Below are 20599 nucleotides of genomic sequence, written 5' to 3'. Positions count from 1 at the left end.
AAGGAAATTTTGAACATGGGGAGGTGTAACCAAGTAAAAAATGTGGACTGTTTGTCCTCAAAGTTTTGTATTATTGTGACAAATCATGTGTCAGATTAGACGAAACATCATGTTTTATAGGTCGTTAATAGTTACAGAATATTTATTGTTTTTTTGGTTCGTTACAGCGGTGACCGCCATTATCATTCCCATCCTCGTCATCTCGGTAGTCATCTGTGGTCTAATTCTCTTCCTCTGGATCCTCAAAAAACGCGGGTAAGTAATCACATCTATTGATACACCTCAACCAAGTAATGGATGTGGGGAGGGGAGGGGTGTTTAGTGCAATCCTCAAATAATGCGGGTAAGTTATCACATCTATTGATACACCCAAACCAAGAAATGAATGTGGGGAGGGGAGAGTGTTTAGTGTAATTCTCAAATAACGCGGGTAAGTAATCACATCTATTGATACACACCAAACAAAGTAATGGATGTGGGGAGGGGAGGGGTGTTTAGTTTAATCCTCAAAAAACGCAGGTAAGTTATCACATCTATTGATACACCCCAACCAAGTAATGGATGTGGGGAGGGGAGGGGAGGGGTGTTTAGTGTAATCCTCAAATAATGCGGGTAAGTAATCACATCTATTGATACACCCCAACCATGTAATGGATGTGGGGAGGGGAGGGGATGTGTGTTTTGGTGTAATCCTCAAAAAACGTGGGTAAGTAATCACATCTATTGATACACCCCAACCAAGTAATGGATGTGGGGAGGGGTGTTTCGTGTAATCCTCAAATAACGCGGGTAAATAATCACATCTATTGATACAACCCAACCAAGTAATGGATGTGGGGAGGGGAGGGGAGGGGTGTTTAGTGCAATCCTCAAATAACACGGGTAAATAATCACATCTATTGATACACCCCAACCAAGTAATGGATGTGGGGAGGGGAGGGGAGGGGTGTTTAGTGTAATCCTCAAATAACGCGGGTAAATAATCACATCAATTGATACACCCAAACCAAGTAATGGATGTGGGGAGGGGAGGGGAGGTGAGTTTAGTGCAATCCTCAAATAACATGGGTAAGTAATCACATCTATTGATACACCCTAACCAAGTAATGGATGCGGGGAGGGGAGGGGAGGGGAGGGGTGTTTAGTGCAATCCTCAAATAACGCGGGTAAGGAAGTACATCTATTGATACACCCCAACCAAGTAATGGATGTGGGGAGGGGAGGGGTGTTTAGTGTAATCCTCAAATAACGCCGGTTAGTAATCACATCTATTGATACACCCAAACAAAGTAATGGATGTGGGGAGGGGAGGGGGGGGGGGAGGTGTGTTTAGTGTAATCCTCAAAAAACGCGGGTAAGTAATCACATCTATTGATACACCCCAACCAAGTAATGGATGTGGGGAGGGGAGGGGTGTTTAGTGCAATCCTCAAATAATGCCGGTAAGTTATCACATCTATTGATACACCCAAACCAAGAAATGAATGTGGGGAGGGGAGGGGTGTTTAGTGTAATTCTCAAATAACGCAGGTAAGTTATCACATCTATTGATACACCCCAACCAAGTAATGGATGTGGGGAGGGGTGGGGAGGGGTGTTTAGTGTAATCCTCAAAAAACGCAGGTAAGTTATCACATCTATTGATACACCCAAACCAAGTAATGAATGTGGGGAGGGGAGGGGTGTTTAGTGTAATCCTCAAATAATGCGGGTAAGTAATCACATCTATTGATACACCCCAACCATGTAATGGATGTGGGGAGGGGAGGGGATGTGTGTTTTGGTGTAATCCTCAAAAAACGTGGGTAAGTAATCACGTCTATTGACACACCCCAACCAAGTAATGGATGTGGGGAGGGGTGTTTAGTGTAATCCTCAAATAACGCGGGTAAATAATCACATCTATTGATACACCCCAACCAAGTAATGGATGTGGGGAGGGGAGGGGAGGGGTGTTTAGTGCAATCCTCAAATAACACGGGTAAATAATCACATCTATTGATACACCTCAACCATGTAATGGATGTGGGGAGGGGAGGGGAGGGGTGTTTAGTGTAATCCTCAAATAACGCGGGTAAATAATCACATCAATTGATACACCCAAACCAAGTAATGGATGTGGGGAGGGGAGGGGAGGTGTGTTTAGTGCAATCCTCAAATAACGTGGGTAAGTAATCACATCTATTGATACACCCTAACCAAGTAATGGATGTGGGGAGGGGAGGGGAGGGGTGTTTAGTGCAATCCTCAAATAACGCGGGTAAGGAAGTACATCTTTTGATACACCCCAACCAAGCAATGGATGTGGGGAGGGGAGGGGTGTTTAGTGCAATCCTCAAATAACGCGGGTAAGTAATCACATCTATTGATACACCCCAACCAAGGAATGGATGTGGGGAGGGGAGGGGTGTTTAGTGCAATCCTCAAATAACGTGGGTAAGTAATCACATCTATTGATACACCCCAACCAAGTAATGGATGTGGGGAGGGGAGGGATGTTTAGAGCAATCCTCAAATAACGCGGGTAAGTAATCACATCTATTGATACACCCCAACCAAGTAATGGATGTGGGGAGGGGAGGGGTGTTTAGTGTAATCCTCAAATAACGTGGGTAAGTAATCACATCTATTGATACACCCCAACCAAGTAATGGATGTGGGGAGGGGAGGGGTGTTTAGTGTAATCCTCAAATAACGTGGGTAAGTAATCACATCTATTTATACACCCCAACCAAGTAATAGATGTGGGGAGGGGAGGGGTGTTTAGTGTAATCCTCAAATAACGCGGGTAAGTAATCACATCTATTGATACACCCCAACCAAGTAATGGATGTGGGGAGGGGAGGGGTGTTTAGTGTAATCCTCAAATAACGTGGGTAAGTAATCACATCTATTGATACACCCCAACCAAGTAATGGATGTGGGGAGGGGAGGGGTGTTTAGTTCAATCCTCAAATAACGCGGGTAAGTAATCACATCTATTTGATATGAAGTCCAAATTTTCATTTCACATTTAAAAATTATCATTATAAGCATGAAACATCTTAATTACTCAAACATTCTGATAATCTGTTTCTCCTCGACAGGAAATTGTTATTGAAGGCAAAAGACCTAAAGCCCGGTGTGGGTACAGCTGTTACCTACAGGGAGGGAGGAAACATTCAGATTGCTTCACCACCATTCACGTACGACCAGACAGCTACAGATACAGTAAGTCAAAGTCACAAATAGTTCTCTTTACTATACAACATGAAATGTTTGTTGTAACGTTTGTTGGTTTCGTTGTTGCTCTATATATGAAGTGTCCTTATTACAAAGACAAACCACAAATATTTCTATACTGACAAAAAATGAAAATTGCAGACCAGAAAGATTTGAAATTCCCACATATATTTAAGGATTAATTTGAATAGATTTTTATGTTATGGTGATAAACACAAAAATCTGAGTGTACTCTAAATAAAGCGTGAAGCGGTTTATTATGAGAGTACATACAGATTTTTGTGTTTTATCTCCATAACATAAAAATCTATTCAAATAAATCCTTATACAGTAAAACCCCGTTATATCGCCACCTTCTGTTTTCCTAGATTTTGGCGATATATCAAGTTTGGCGGTATATTGGTTTTGTCGTTGAAATCTTAATAAGGTCTAAATACATATAGGTAATCCCCCGGTGCCGTACTGAAACAGACTTTCTAGTCAGTCTGTGTACTGTACGGCCACTTCGTATTTTGTAATATGAATAGTTCCAAAATTAAAGTAATTTCGATAGTAGTCTTTCAATAAATATGTATCGTGCCGTAAGTTACATGATATTTTTATCACGGGAAATCCCGCCCGGAAACAAAGAATAGAAGTTCTGAACAAGCGCAGTGCGGTCGTGACCTCACTTCCGCGCACATGTCTACAAATATCAAAACAGGTACTCCCGTAATAAACGGCACTCAGACGGCACTCTTGAAATTGTAAGTTGCATTTTATGGTCCAATATAAACGAACGGCGATATCGAGAAACAGACTTGTGGGTTCATTTGTGTCAATAAATAACTAACGATGATAATACGTAAAACACATGTACAGAAGTGAGTTTTATTCACCACAACTTCCGACACCTACAATGTACCTGTAAAAACAATAACAAAAGTGTACCCATATTGTTAATTGATTTCACTGTGTACACACGGTCGTACACGCGGCCATAGTGTGTGTAGCTGATTACTTGTCAGTCGGCAGTTGAGCACCTTATGAAAACATGTGTCACTATCAACAGAATTTGGCGATATTAACGAGGTCATCATAGTGTTATTTTAATCATTTGTTCCGCAAATGTGATGGCGGATGGCGGTAGGCGGGTTTGGCGGTAAAACGGGTGTATTTGTATGGAGGGAAATCCGTTCTGAATAAATTCATGGCGATAAGCGAGTTTGGCGGTTAAACGGGTGGCAATATAACGGGGTTTTACTGTAATTCAATTTACTAAAGAAAATCTCTTCAATGCTCAAAATTCATTTTTGGACTCTTTTGCCAATGAAATCATTACGCCGTCATCTCAGCCAATCAGATGCAACATCACAAACGGCAACGCCATTTTTTCCTTGGCTGATAAAGTAAATTTTTTAGCCAATGAAAATGTTCGTAACAAGCAAAATTGAGTTATTTGATGTTATACAGTAGTTGGTTAATTTTACAATAAGAACATTTTTGTGATTTACTTTTTCAAATTGATATTTATTAACATGGAGAATGGGACTAATTCAAGTACCATATGATACCTGATAACGTCTGTGCAGGAATAACATTAAAAGATGATATCCATCAAGTACCATATGATACCTGATAACGTTTGTGTGGGAATGACATTAAAAGATGATATCCATCAAGTACCATACAATACCTGATAACGTCTGTGTGGGAATGACATTAAAAGATGATATCCATCAAGTACCATACAATACCTGATAACGTCTGTGTGGGAATATTGGAATAATATTAAAAAGTGAAGAGTTACGTACCATCATCACTTGAGATACTAGTCCCGCATAAACATTATCAGGTATCACGTCACACATGAAATAGTCCCATATCATTCACACATTGCCATTTTTAGCTCACCTGGTCTGAAGGACCGAGGTGAGCTTATGGGATACCGCAGCGTCCGGCGTTCGGCGTCTGGCGTCCGTCAACAATTGACTTCTTCTCCATAACTGCTGGTGGAATATCAACAAAATTTGACTGGTAGTATCCTTATGGGCTACTAACTGAAAATTGTACAAATGATGGGGCTGACCCCCCGGGGGCCTGAGGGGCGGGGTCAAATGGGGTCAATTTGGCTATTTCCATAAAAACGACTTCTTCTCTGAAACTATGCAAGAGATAGCACTCATAATGCAATGGTAGTTGTTATAGGGTGGGGATTCAAAATTGTACAAATGATGGGGCTGACCCCCGGGGGGCCTGAGGGGCGGGGTCAAAAGGGGTCAATTTGGCTATTTCCATATAAACGACTTCTTCTCTGAAACCAAGCTTGGGATAGCACCCATAATGCAATGGTATCATCCTTATAGGGTGGGGATTCAAAATTGTACAAATGATGGGGCTGACCTCATGGGGGCCTGAGGGGCGGGGTCAAAAGGGGTCAATTTGGCTATTTCCATCTAAATTAACGACTTCTTCTCTGAAACTAAGCATGGTATAGCACCCATAATGCAATGGTAGCATCCTTATAGGGTTGGGCAATTGTGCAAATGATAGGGCTGACCCCCCCGGGGGCTTGAGGGGCGGGGTCAAAAGAGGTCAATTTGGCTTTTTCCATATAAATGACTTCTTCTCTGCAACTAAGCATAGGGTGGGGATTCCAAATTGTGCAAATGATAGGGCTGACCCAGGGGGCCTGAGGGGCGGGGTCAAAAGTGGTCAATATCCATATAAATGACTTTTATTCTGCAACTTAACATGGGATTACGCTCATAATGCAATGGTAACATCCTTATAGAGTGGGGATTCAAAATTTTGCAAATGATGGGGCTGACCCCCCCAGGGGCCTGAAGGGTGGGGTCAAAAGGGGTTAATTTAGCTATTTCCATATAAACGACTTCTTCTCTGCAACTAAGAATGGAAGAGCACTTATAATGCAATTGTAGTATCCTTATAGGGTTGGGATTTGAAATTGTACAAATGATAGGGCTGACCCCGGGGCCTTAGACGGCAATAGATGCGAGGTCAAAAAAGTCAATTAGGCTACTACTTTCATATAAATTACTTTGTCTCTGAACCTATGTATTGGATAGCATATTTGTATGGTATCAATAGCATCATTGTATGGTTGTGATTCAAAATTAAACTTTGGGAGTCAATTTTGCTTATTTTTCTAATTGTCAGAGTCTTGTGATAATTACTAACAAAAAACCAGGTGAGCGATACAGGCCCTCTGGGCCTCTTGTTTTAACAGATATGTTAAACTTTGTTGTTTTTGTTCATGTCTCAAGAAAGAATTAAAATACCCACAAATATTTCTATACGGACGAAAAATGAAAATTCCAGGCCAGAAAGAATTAAAATACCCAAGCATATTTTATGTTATGCAGTAGTTGTTTAATTTTACAATAAGAACATTTTTGTTATTTACTTTTTCAAATTGATAATTATTAACAAGGAGAATGTTGCTTGACTAACCACTAATATTTCTATATATCCACAAAAAATGCCAGCTTCATGCCTTGAATAAAGTTCCTACGAATATATATTACATGTACATTAATTTGTAGTTGTTCATAACAAGAATATTTTGTGATTTTTTTTTTTCCAAATTAAATTGCTCAATATAGATAAGTTCCCCTGTCCCTATAATAGCCCCTCTCCCCGTATTTGACCCAGTAAGTGCCCCTGTCCCTATAATCGCCCCTCTCCCTGTATTTGACCCAGTAAGTGCTCCTGTCCCTATAATCGCCCCTCTCCCTGTATTTGACCCAGTAAGTGCCCCTGTCCCTATCATCGCCCCTCCTCCCCGTATTTGACCCAGTAAGTGTCCCTGTCCCTATAATCACCCCTCTCCCCGTATTTGACCCAGTAAGTGTCCCTGTCCCTATAATCGCCCCTCTCCCTGTATTTGACCCAGTAAGTGCCCCTGTCCCTATAATCACCCCTCTCCCCGTATTTGACCCAGTAAGTGCCCCTGTCCCTATAATCACCCCTCTCCCCATATTTGACCCAGTAAGTGCCCCTGTCCCTATAATCGCCCCTCTCCCCGTATTTGACCCAGTAAGTGCCCCTGTCCCTATAATCGCCCCTCTCCCCCATATTTGACCCAGTAAGTGCCCCTGTCCCTATAATCACCCCTCTCCCTGTATTTGACCCAGTAAGTGCCCCTGTCCCTATAATCACCCCTCTCCCCGTATTTGACCCAGTAAGTGCCCCTGTCCCTATAATCACCCCTCTCCCCGTATTTGACCCAGTAAGTGCCCCAGGAGTGTCCCTATAATTTCCAAGGTTTGAAGCCTCAGTTTCCCTTACCGTACCTCAAAGTTAATGATGCAGGAAATATAACAACCAACAGTTTAGTTATGATTTTGTAAAAGAGTAGTCTATATTTAGTCCTAGCTATTAGGCGCCCCCTTTATTTCCTTTGATAAGCATGCCCTGGGCACTTATTGGGTCGAATATATTCCCCAATATTGTTTTTTCCCCTGTTTCAAATTATCAGTTGTTAACTTTCTTTTTTTTTTTTTTTAATGTTTTTTATTTATTTTTTTTTTTGATTGGTTACTTTGTTTCTGGTTGCTAGGATACGACTCAGCCATACAGTCCGGGAATCCCTGGGAGTCCCGAGGGAGGTGTGGCCTTCACGACCTTCAGTAACCCTATGTACTTTAAAGAGGACAAGGGAGAGAAATCCAGTCCGCCTCCATCACCAGTCACCACGAAATCAGGAGGCGACGGCAGTCATGATAACCCAACATTTGATGACGTAAATTTCAACGGTGACAGCACGTGACCATGACAACCGTTGCCATGGAAACTATATATTACCAAAGAGACTCATGTGTGCCACATTTTATATAAACATCTTCTAATTTAGGTTTTTATAATAAAATTAAATGAAAAATAGACTTTGTATCTTTTCTGTGTTATAAAAAACCTTATTTACGCCCCCCCCGATTCAGTGATACTTGATCTGTCCGTCCACAATTTGCTTTGAAAGCGATTGGGTCCATTGATTTGAAATGGCCAATTCAGGCTTAGACACTAACTTTATTGGAAATGGAGACTTATGTGACTGGTCTTCCTAAAGGAAAAAAATAGGGTCCTGCCAAAAATGTTAGGCCAAAATTAAAACACCCAATTTATTTTGGCCATTTTTTGCGAAGATTTTTCTAAGAAACCATACATCGCATCCTTAAACAAACTTTATATTTCTCCTAAAGATATATCGGAAGTGCATACATATTATCAGTAAATATTAAGTTTGTTCAAGGAAGGTCGGGAGACTTTAATCATCATGCTTAGTCCGTCAATGTGTGCCGTCTGCTGTTTGTAAACTTTTCATTCCAACAACTTACCGAAAGGCACAGGATTCTGATATTTGGCCGAAGGACTATTCAGTTTGTTCAAATGAATGATCTTGGCCTTCATTCAAGGCCACAGGGGTGAAAAAGGCTAAAATCTTTAAACGACTTCTTGTGAATAACTAAAAGGCAAAACGAGACCTGATATTGGACTTGCAGTATGCTTGGATGAAGCCAGATACAGAATTTGTTCAAATGAATGACTTTCTTTCAAGGTCACAGGGGTCAAATAGTCTAAAATCTTAGGTGCGGAGTACTGATATTGGGCATGTAGCATACTAGGATGAAGGGCTACCAAATTTGTTCAAGTGAATGACCTTTATGTATTTTAAGATCAAAGTCATGAAATATATTGGAAACTTGCCTTAAAGATGCTCCACCGCTGACAGAGCATAAACGATACTCATTAAGTGAACAATAATTGGTGTTTAATCATGTATAAATATGTCTAATTAACACAAAAAATAATATGAAATAATTAATTTTGCCTTTGGTATATGCGCAATCAATAATTTATTCTATATAGGACATAGTGCCACAGAATTTTTTTTTTGGGATGCAATTTATTATTTTTTAATATTTTTGTCTTGAAGTAAAATAAGAAGCTCAAACTTTTCCATGGTGATAATGGTGTGAAGTAAGTAAATTTGTTATGGAAGAAAAATATCAATTTGTCTGCTACTTTTTTTGATAGTGAAAAAATGTCATTTGTCAGGGGTGGAGCATCTTTAATTGTTAGCCAATAATGTATACTGTGACTATGTTGTTTTGTGCCAATAGTCAGGGGTCCGCGGTGACCGAGTGGTTAAGATGTCTAGACATATTGCCACAAGCTCTCCACCTCTGGTTTGAATCCCATGTGGGGCAGTTGCCAGGTTCTTACCGCTGGTCGGTGGTTTTTCTCCGGTAACTCCATCTTTCCTCCACCAACAAACCTGGCATGTACTTACATGACCCTGGCTATTAATGAAATTAATTATTAATTAATTATCGGATGTTAAACCAGATGACTGTTCAGCCCCATGAGCCTCTTGTTTATTTTTTTTTTTCTATACAATGTTTTGTAAATTGATATGTAATGTTTTGCATGGGAAGAGGTTTTGATAAACTACTATGACACATGATTGGGATAAATAAAGTTCACACATTTATTAATAAACAGCAAATCCAAATATAAATCCACATCATACATATTGTTTACCTGTATCTCCAGGTGTATTCACATTTTATAAATACCGACACAAAGTCTCCATCAAGTCTCTACCTAACTACTGTAAACCAACTGTCTTTTGTGGCGATTAAATTTCACGATTTCCATTTCAAAACAAGTTTGTGAAGATAATTGTTCACAGATTTAACAATTGAATGATATTTACTTTTTACTTGGATCGCTAAATTTGTGAAAGTAAACCGCATGCGAATGAAAGTAGGTTTAAAGTACATATACAGTATATAATGATTACTATGAAAAATCACTATGTACATAATTTACAGTAAAGTATTAGAAACCAATATTTACAATCAAACCTGTCTATACAGACCACACAAGGATCAAACCTGTTTATAAAGACCACCCAAGGGTCAAACCTGTATATAAAGACCACCCAAGGGTCAAACCTGTCTATAAAGACCACCCAAGGGTCAAACCTGTCTATAAAGACCACCCAATGGTCAAACCTGTCAATAAAGACCACCCAAGAGTCAAACCTGTCTTTTAAGGCCACCACAGTGGAAAACCTGTCTTTAAAGACCACTCAAGGGTCAAACCTTTCTATAAAGACCACTCAAGGGTCAAACTTGTCTATAAAGACCACTCAAGAGTCAAACCTGTCTAGAAAGATTATCCTAGGGTCAAACCTGACTAGAAAGACTACCCCAGGGTCAAACCTGTCTTTTAAGACCACCAAAGTGGAAAACCTGTCTTTAAAAACCACTCAATGGTCAAACCTTTCTATAAAGACCAGCAAGGGTCAAACCTTTCTATAAAGACCACCCAAGCGTCAAACCTATCTAGAAAGACCACCCAAGCATCAAACTGGTCTATAAAGACCACCCAATGGTCAAAACTTTCTATAAAGACTACCCAAGGGTCAAACCTATCTAGAAGGACCACCCAAGGGTCAAATCTATCTAAAAAGACCACCCAATGGACAAACCTATCTAGAAATACCACCCAAGGGTCAAACCTATCAGAAAAGACCACCAAGGTCAAACCTATCTATAAGGACCACCCAATGGTCAAACCTATCTAGAAAGACCACCCAAGGGTCAAACCTATCTAGAAAGACCACCCAATGGTACCACAAGGAATATCTAGAAAGACCACCCAAGGGTCAAACCTATCTAGAAGACCACCCAAGGGTCAAACCTGTCTATAGAAACCACCAAGGGTCAAACCTATCTAGAAAACCACCCAAGGGTCAAACCTATCTAGAAAGACCACCCAAGGGTCAAACCTATCTAGAAGGACCACCCAAGGGCCAAACCTATCTAGAAGGACCACCCAAGGGCCAAACCTGTCTATAAAGACCACCCAAAGGTCAAATCTTTCTTTAAAGACTCCATAAGGGTCAAACCTGTCTTTAAAGACTGCTCAAGGGTCAAACCGGTCTGTAAAGACCAAACAAGGGTCAAACCTTTCTATAAAGACCACCCAAGGGTCAAACCGGTCTATAAAGACCATCCAAGGGTCAAACATGTCTTTAAAGACTCCATAAGGGTCAAACCTGTCTATAAAGACTGCTCAAGGGTCAAACCGGTCTGTAAAGACCACACAAGGGTCAAACCTTTCTATAAAGACCACCCAAGGGTCAAACCGGTCTATAAAGACCATCCAAGGGTCAAACCTATCTAGACGGACCACTCAAGGGTCAAACCTATCTAGAAAGACCACCCAAGGGTCAAACCGGTCTGTAAAGACCACACAAGGGTCAAACCTTTCTATAAAGACCAGCAAGGGTCAAACCTATCTATAAAGACCACTCAAGGGTCAAAATTGTCTTTAAAGACTCCATAAGGGTCAAACCTGTCTATAAAGACTGCTCAAGGGTCAAACCGGTCTGTAAAGACCACACAAGGGTCAAACCTTTCTATAAAGACCACCCAAGCGTCAAATCTATCTAGAAAGACCAACCAAGGGTCAAACCTATCTAGAAGGACCATTCAAGGGTCAAACCTATCTAGAAAGACCACCCAAGGGTCAAACCGGTCTGTAAAGACCACACAAGGGTCAAACCTTTCTATAAAGACCAGCAAGGGTCAAACCTGTCTATAAAGACCACCCAAGGGTCAAACCTATCTAGAAAGACCACCCAAGGGTCAAACCTATCTAGAAGGACCACCCAAGGGTCAAACCTATCTAGAAAGACCACCCAATGGTCAAACCTATCTAGAAGGACCACCCAAGGGTCAAACCTATCTAGAAAGACCACCCAAGGGTCAAACCTATCTAGAAGGACCCCCCAAGCATCAAACCTATCTAGAAAGACCACCCAAGGGTCAAATCTATCTCGAAAGACCTCCCAAGGGTCAAACCTATCTAAGAAAGACCACCCAAGGGTCAAACCGGTCTGTAAAGACCACACAAGGGTCAAACCTTTCTATAAAGACCACCCAAGGGTCAAACCGGTCTATAAAGACCATCCAAGGGTCAAACATATCTAGAAGAACCATCCAAGGGTCAAACTTATCTAGAAGGACCATCCAAGGTCAAACCTATCTAGAAAGACCACCAAGGGTCCCAAGGGTCAAACCGGTCTGTAAAGACCACACAAGGGTCAAACCTTTCTATAGAGACCAGGAAGGGTAAAACCTATCTAGAAAGACCACCCAAGGGTCAAACCTATCTAGAAGGACCACCCAAGGGTCAAACCTATCTAGAAGGACCATCCAAGGGTCAAACCTATATGGAAGGACCACTCAAGGGTCAAACCTATCTAGAAGGACCACCCAAGGATCAAACCTATCTAGAAGGACCACCCAAGGGTCAAACCTATCTAGAAAGACCACCCAAGGGTCAAACCTATCTAGAAGGACCACCCAAGGATCAAACCTATCTATAAAGACCACCCAAGGGTCAAACCTATCTAGAAAGACCACCCAAGGGTCAAACCTATCTAGAAGGACCACCCAAGGGTCAAACCTATCTAGAAGGACCACCCAAGGGTCAAACCTATCTAGAAAGACCACCCAAGGGTCAAACCTATCTAGAAGGACCACCCAAGGGTCAAACCTATCTAGAAGGACCACCCAAGGGTCAAACCTATCTAGAAGGACCACCCAAGGGTCAAACCTATCTAGAAAGACCAGCAAGGGTCAAACCTATCTAGAAGGACCACCCAAGGGTCAAACCTATCTAGAAGGACCACCCAAGGGTCAAACCTATCTAGAAGGACCACCCAAGGGTCAAACCTATCTAGAAAGACCACCCAAGGGTCAAACCTATCTAGAAGGACCACCCAAGGGTCAAACCGGTCTATAAAGACCAGCAAGGGTCAAACCTATCTAGAAGGACCATCCAAAGAACAGAAAAAACGGTCTTTATTTCCATAGTCTTTGTACAAAGTTGGAATGGTGTTGAAATTTGTAATTTGGCGGGTGGTCTTTATACAGAGGTGGTCGGTATATCAGTTGTACTGTATACTGAGGTGGTCAAATCCTCGGTCCCAGGTGTACATAATACTCTATCACTTATTACCCCTGGGACCATAGGAAGTGCATTTACTGTGGTTCTAGTAAATATACATAAAATTGCCTACCAATGTACAAATTGCCAAGTCCCTGTGATATATACTAAGTGTACCAATGTGTAACCCGTAGTAGGTTTTGAGGCACAAAATTTGATTGGTTCTGCTTCAATGTTAGGTCGTACCAACCAAATTAGAGGGAATATTGAGTGATGAATTATTCATGAGACCACAGCAAACGTGCGAGATACAGGTACACCTGGCTTCGAAACAAACTTAAGTCAAAATCGGACTTAAGTCAATTTTTTTTTCATATTAGAAGTTACATCTCAAACATTAGCACAACTGGAATAAACTGATTTGTTCACATACATTAATAAACTGAGTAAAAGTTATCGGTTTCCTTCCAAATTACTTCACAGAGTAAAATCATTTAAGTTACATTTCAAACATTAGCACAACTGTGATAAACTGATTTATACACATACATTTTGTACAGTGATAAACTTAGTAATAGCACAGGTGCTCGTTTCTAATATAAGTATAAGTATAATACTTATACTTATATTAGAAACGAGCACCTGTGGTAATAGCTATCAGTTTCCTTCCAAATTATTTTACACAGTAAAACCATAAGTAAACAAACGTTCGTGTACGATTTACTTTCGTGAATTTCACAATCAAAGTAAATTCACAAAAATTTTAAATAAAAATGAGATTTCATAGTCGTGAATGAAAGGTTTTTTTTACCGTACTCATATGACCCTGCATTATCCTTGATTTCAAAATAACTTTGATGTTATCGGGTTTAATAACTGACGATAACTGACTAATTAATTGATGAATAACCATTCTGTTATACAATGGACATGTATAGTAGTTTTATCACAGCTATCACACCCTGCTGTACTGTAGGAGTTCTATCACAGCTATCACACCCTGCTGTGCTGTAGTAGTTTTATCACAGCTATCACACCCTGATGTACTGTAGAAGTTTTATCATGGCTATCACACCCTGCTGTACTGTAGTAGTTTTATCACAGCTATCACACCCTGCTGTACTGTAATAGTTTTATCACAGCTATCACACCCTGCTGTACTGTAGTAGTTTTATCACAGCTATCACACCCTGCTGTACTGTAGTAGTTTTACCACAGCTATCACACCCTGCTGTACTGTAGTAGTTTTATCACAGCTATCACACCCTGCTGTACTGTAGTAGTTTTATCACAGCTATCACACCCTGCTGTACTGTAGTAGTTTTATCACAGCTATCACACCCTGCTGTACTGTAGTAGTTTTATCACAGCTATCACACCCTGCTGTACTGTAGTAGTTTTATCACAGCTATCACACCCTGCTGTACTGTAGTAGTTTTATCACAGCTATCACACCCTGCTGTACTGTAGTAGTTTTATCACAGCTATCACACCCTGCTGTACTGTAGTAGTTTTATCACAGCTATCACACCCTGCTGTACTGTAGTAGTTTTATCACAGCTATCACACCCTGCTGTACTGTAGAAGTTTTATCATGGCTATCACACCCTGCTGTACTGTAGTAGTTTTATCACAGCTATCACACCCTGCTGTACTGTAATAGTTTTATCACAGCTATCACACCCTGCTGTACTGTAGTAGTTTTATCACAGCTATCACACCCTGCTGTACTGTAGTAGTTTTATCACAGCTATCACACCCTGCTGTACTGTAGTAGTTTTATCACAGCTATCACACCCTGCTGTACTGTAGTAGTTTTATCACAGCTATCACACCCTGCTGTACTGTAGTAGTTTTATCACAGCTATCACACCCTGCTGTACTGTAGTAGTTTTATCACAGCTATCACACCCTGCTGTACTGTAGTAGTAGTTTTTATCACAGCTATCACACCCTGCTGTACTGTAGTAGTTTTATCACAGCTATCACACCCTGCTGTACTGTAGTAGTTTTACCACAGCTATCACACCCTGCTGTACTGTAGTAGTTTTATCACAGCTATCACACCCCTGCTGTACTGAAGTAATTTTAACACGGCTATCACACACAGCTATCACACCTTGCTGTACTGTAGTAGTTTTTATCACAACTTGTAGTACTGTAATATCTTTACATGATCCCCAATCTATATCCACAGTAAATCATCTCTACCCACACCTACAGCCCATACCCAGTCTCTGTCTGTGTGTAGGATCCTGAGTCCTTTACCATCTTTACTCACTAGGACGACATTTTTATTGTTACCATTCCCTACTATACCACAGGGGTTAAATGGTTCCACCTCCTGTTTGTGGTGATTGTTTACATGTACTGGGGATGTCACCTCTGTATACAAACAGTTGCTGGAAGTCAGTATCCATGACAACAACATGTCTGTTTCCATCACCACCATCATGTTTATCACTGTGATCAATCACTGCGACATTGTTAGTGACAGGACACTCTGTGATCCTCCATGGTGAACACACTAATGGTTTCCCAGTCCCTGCTGCCATTGTAGTGAGTACCATCTGACCTTGTGTGGTATATTTGGAGACGTTTCCTGACATGCCCACAATGACATGGTTCTTTGCTGTAATACATATGCTGTAAGGATCTGTTTTAGTTGTGAATTGTTGAGTTAACTGTCCTGACACCAGCTCCAGGATGTTGTTTTGATCATCACAGGCCCACAATCTGTGTGTTGTTGGTGATAGACTGATGTCCATGATCTCAGCCTTGTGTGTGACCTTCTGTATCACTGTGCCCTTCCTGTCCAGGAGAGTTAATGTGTTACTGTAGAAACTGGTCCAGGCCTGGTCATCAGTGGTAGGACATATAGAATAAATGCCACATGGAGACTCCCACTCCTCCACCACCTTGGTCTCTGTCAGTAGTGTTTTCCTGGTCACTGCTTTCTTACCTTTATCTCCTGACTGTTGTTGTGATGAGGGTTGTTGCTGACCATCTGCTAATGATACTGACCATTTCTGGTCAGTGGATGTATGACGTTGGCCTGAGGTGGTGACTTTTCCTAAGGCTTGTACCAGGTGACCTTTAGGTGTATTGTTTGGAGTGAAGCTGACTGTACCTAGAACATGTTTTACAGGAATATGTATTTGGGAATCTATTACACATTTTGTGTCGTAGATTTCTATGTGTGAGCCCTGCTGAAGTGTTGTCTTACATTTCTTCATTTGTTGTTTAAGTTGTCTGTTCAAATTTTCCAGTTCTTGTTTGTATTTCTGTATGAGTTTGATGTTGTCGTCTTTCATGTTTTGATATATTGTGAGTGTCTCTTCTCTAAGCTTGTCAAGGTCTTGTTTTAATTTTTCTGTTTGTATCTTCAGTTGTTGGGATAATTTCTCAAATGTGTTGTCGTTGTCTTTGAGGAGTGTATCAGTAGATGTGATGTATTTCCCAATTTGTACCAGATCATTTTGTTCTGTTCTGTCAATAAAGTTTCTGATGTCTTGTTTCTTCTGAGGAGTGACTTCACTAAGTTCACATATTGGATGAGTTTTATGAATGGTGGAAATGCATTTAGGACAAATTGGTTCTTGACATTTTTCACAATACCAATCTAGTTGTCTCCCTTTGTGATGGTTACATGTTGTCTGTCCTTCCGTACGAACTGGCATGTTTGCTGTTGCCATTTTGATGTTTGTTGAATTTCTAAAAATTGAATATATTGAATCAATACAATTTTTTTGCATAATCAATTGAATAAAAATTTTATTTGATGTCCTGTTTATTTTTACGAATGAATTAAATATTGACCTCAAACAAATTAGTTTTAAAGTACAAGACAATAATGACCTGATAATCACTGATGGCACACACAGGCTACCTGGGATTAAATCAAGTGGTTCATCCCCAGAGTCTAAATGATATTCTGTGTTGTTCAAATTTCTCTTCCTTCGAAATTCACAGCCAAAATCCAATCCCGTTAAATATTTTTTTTAATAACAAAATTGTACATATTTAACTGAAATTATATGTGTCCACACAGAATAAGACCATCTTGTGTCCATTGGTTACTAATGTAAACATAATCGGTTAGCGTTTTACCAAAAATGTCTGTTCTATTTTGAAGGCATGGGCGGATATCTGATATTAGTACCTTCTTCTTGTCTAGTTAGACAGACGCACCATTGTTATTGTTTAAATAAAGCAGACATAGGAATGTGTAGTTTAGGTCAATTATTTGGGTCATGTTTATACAAACCGTGATATTTAAATACCTACAGTTCACATGGGGTGTATTGTCTGTTGGGGTATGTGTAGTGGGTAATAAGTTCACACAAATGAATGCTAACATTGAAAAACGTAGAGAAATTATACCAGGTCATGTCTAAGTTGAATATTATAGATTCATTTTTCTTTTTAAAACTACTTAATAATTGATTATATATTATATTAAATGTATCGGGTATATAAATATATGTTAGAGAGAAATTTGGTTTGATTATTATTAATAGTAGAAAGTTTTGGTAAGTTATAAATATAATAAAAATGGAAAAAAATAAATATAAATGCAACGGTTTAGAGGGATACCACTAATACTGGCTCGTTGAATCTGTCCCTGACAGACGTGTACACCAAAATCATGAGGTCCGTCATATTACTTACACAAAGTTCTTGAGGTTGTACATGTCATTTTTCCATTTTTTCTTTTGACTTTTGAAACAGCAGTCAAACAGTGTCTTAAACGACCGAGCCAAGGAGGAAGAGAACACTTGTGGCTGGCTCATCCAAGTGGTTTATTTATTATAGAGTTTAATCTTGACCATTTGGGGACCCAAAGCAAGTGGTCCTATTAAAAAATAAAAAACAGAGGTGGACGTTAATACAGTGGTGGTCGATAAACAGAGGTCGGTACATTATACAGCGGTGGTTCATTAAACAGAGGTGGTCGCTAAGGCAGGATTTACCACAATATACTATACGTATAGCGGCCCTTATTGCGAAAAAAATAATATCTATTCGGTCTATGCCTACTAAACCCTGATCTTCAATACTATTCTCAAAGCTGACAGGAGCCTGCGGTTGCCGAGAGGTTAAAGATGCCTCAAGCCACCAGCATTCCCAGCTCTGGGTCCGAGTATGAATCCCATGTTGGGAGTTACAGGTACTGACAGGGTCGGTGGTTTTTCTCCAGGTACTCTGGCATTCCTCCACCAAAAACCTGGCACGTCCTTACATATTACCCTGGCTGTTACTACTGTATATATGGTTGCTTATATTTGTGGGGGTTTTAATTTCGCTAAATTTGCAATGATCCATTTGTAATCGAGAAATTTATCAAAAATCATGGTTTCAAGTATTATAACCACTCATAAGAATGGACTTAAAAAGATAATTCACTCGCGAAAATAAACGAATAAGGACCAAAAACAGTCAGTTCTTTTACGTCTGGGAAATTGAACAACTATACATTTATAGGACGTTAAACTTAAGTTGGTTTACGATACAGTTAGGCCCTAAAAATTTCCCCCTCGTTTAATTTTCTTTTAAAATTTTGCTCATTGAAAGATTGGTTGATTAACTGTTTATTAAAACTTTTATTTGAAATTTACCGTGCAGTTTTTTTGGAAATATTGTACTATCAATAACCCTACTTTACCCTCAGTTTTCCTCAAAATACAATTTTACACACAAACATTTTTCAAGCTTGAGAATTTGACTGAAATATTACAAACAACAACAAATTTTTTATCTTTAATATCTGTAAGACCTAAGTTTATATGGCTATCAATGACCTAAAGTCGTTTCCACTCTTAAAAATACAATGATGTGAATTTTTACACGTTATCGAATGCGTGTAAATGAGGCCTAAAAAGGGCCAATTTGTGCATTTGAATTTCAACTTAAATACTTAATTCTTCATTCAAAATTTTGTCGTTTAATTTTCTTTATTTTTTGTCCACATAATAAAACAGTTATGGGTTGGGTTAATTAACTTGACCTGACAGAATATTAAAAAAATTGACCGCGGAATTTTTGTGATATTTATTAGCCTTTTTATACCCCTACCTAAACATATACAAATTTTTTTTTTTATACAATGTATCCTCTTTATTAATTTTTTTTATAGTTTAAAAAATCTAAGTGGTGGGAATTTGGATTTTTTATCGACCTTGACCATCTTATAATTGAAATATTACATAACAGGTTTAAATGCCACCGATTTGATGCTATATACACAAGGTAAGAAATTGCACACAAAGCCATTATTTTGACCAAAAATATATTATTTATCTGAAACAATGTAATATGGAAAATTCTGTGTAAAGATTTTTGACTTCATTTCCCACCTCTTATACATTTTAGACAATCCATTCTTTAAAATTCAATTTTTTTGACGGAAAATTATTTTAGTAAAAAAAATATCTATCCATCCTCAAGATATTTAGTTCAATAGTCGTTTGAGGAGATTTATCAGGATTCATAAGAATAAATTTGAATTTGGAAGCCAAAATTGTAACGATTGAAAAGCGTCTACGTACAACGATCGAAGTTGATGACTTCACCTTGATCACAAGGTCCTTTTAACAATGATAAAATTGATGTCCTCATACACAAACTGATTTGTCTTTGTATGTTTTTACCATATCTGCATTCTAATACATGTAGATATATAAGATTTATCCGAATACAGAGGGACAAGTCTAAACAGGTTTGGATCTGATTGATCCTCAATTATAACCTATACATTTTGTTGATCCCTCATCCGATCTACCTGATTCCTAGACTGATTACTGAAGACAGGAAAATAATTATGTCTGCCATACATGTACATGTTTTGAAGTTTTTATATCACAGTTGATGATCATAATAACCTTCTGACGGGTTGACACATTGATTGGTGATTGACTTTTTCGTAAGTTTTTGGGATCAACTGAATCAGAGTACTTGTTTGCATTTTTCTCAAAACAGGTTTGTTATTGTACATGCATCATCTAATAGTAATGTAGTAGTTTTATTCAAGTAGACTGCCATGTTTTATCGTACATGTATGCAGTAAATTTAATTGATTTTATTTCCCATTGAATAAATGTTCCATGTGCTGTTAGTGCTTATTGAGGATCATATTAGCTAAACATGATACATGACAAGACATCCTGCATACGCAAATATTCATGAAAATATACTAGTTTGTTACAAATTGAACGAATAGCAGGGGTGGGGATTAATTGGAGAGATGAAAATATTTCTGTTCATAACACTTTTTTATTAATACACAGGGGATTACTCGGCAAAATTGGAACATTTTAATTCCAATTATGCATCTCCCTTAAAACAACTTATGTCCTTGTTAAGTGTCAAATATTTGACAGTTTATAACGGAGTTGAACAGAAAATGTTTTAT

The 20599-nt window shown here is 39.2% G+C and overlaps 1 protein-coding gene and 2 pseudogenes across 4 annotated transcripts in view; 1 reads left to right on the top strand and 2 right to left on the bottom strand.

Moving 5' to 3' along the window:
• LOC138311140 (low-density lipoprotein receptor-related protein 2-like) overlaps window positions 1-20599 on the top strand; it is a 374749-nt gene that overhangs the window by 86644 nt on the left and 267506 nt on the right. Inside the window, exons 17-19 of one of the 4 annotated variants that reach the window (XM_069252605.1) lie at window positions 168-255; window positions 3087-3210; window positions 7784-8106. The exons of 1 other annotated variant lie outside the window; for it this stretch is intronic. In XM_069252605.1, the coding sequence (XP_069108706.1) occupies window positions 168-255; window positions 3087-3210; window positions 7784-7993 (422 nt within the window). In that variant the 3' untranslated portion in view covers window positions 7994-8106. Of the gene's footprint in view, window positions 1-167; window positions 256-3086; window positions 3211-7783; window positions 8107-20599 lie in introns of those variants that run through there. 2 more of the 4 variants (XR_011206531.1, XM_069252606.1) reach the window with 2 other exon arrangements.
• LOC138311149 (tripartite motif-containing protein 2-like) overlaps window positions 1-20599 on the bottom strand; it is a 200937-nt pseudogene that overhangs the window by 139555 nt on the left and 40783 nt on the right.
• Window positions 15127-17158, bottom strand: LOC138310682 (uncharacterized; annotated as a pseudogene).

The sequence above is a fragment of the Argopecten irradians genome, chromosome 16, assembly GCF_041381155.1.
Source record: "Argopecten irradians isolate NY chromosome 16, Ai_NY, whole genome shotgun sequence".
Lineage (NCBI taxonomy): Eukaryota > Metazoa > Mollusca > Bivalvia > Pectinida > Pectinidae > Argopecten > Argopecten irradians.
The sequence above is the reverse complement of the archived record's forward strand: the minus strand, read 5'-3'. Positions and strand labels throughout refer to the sequence as shown.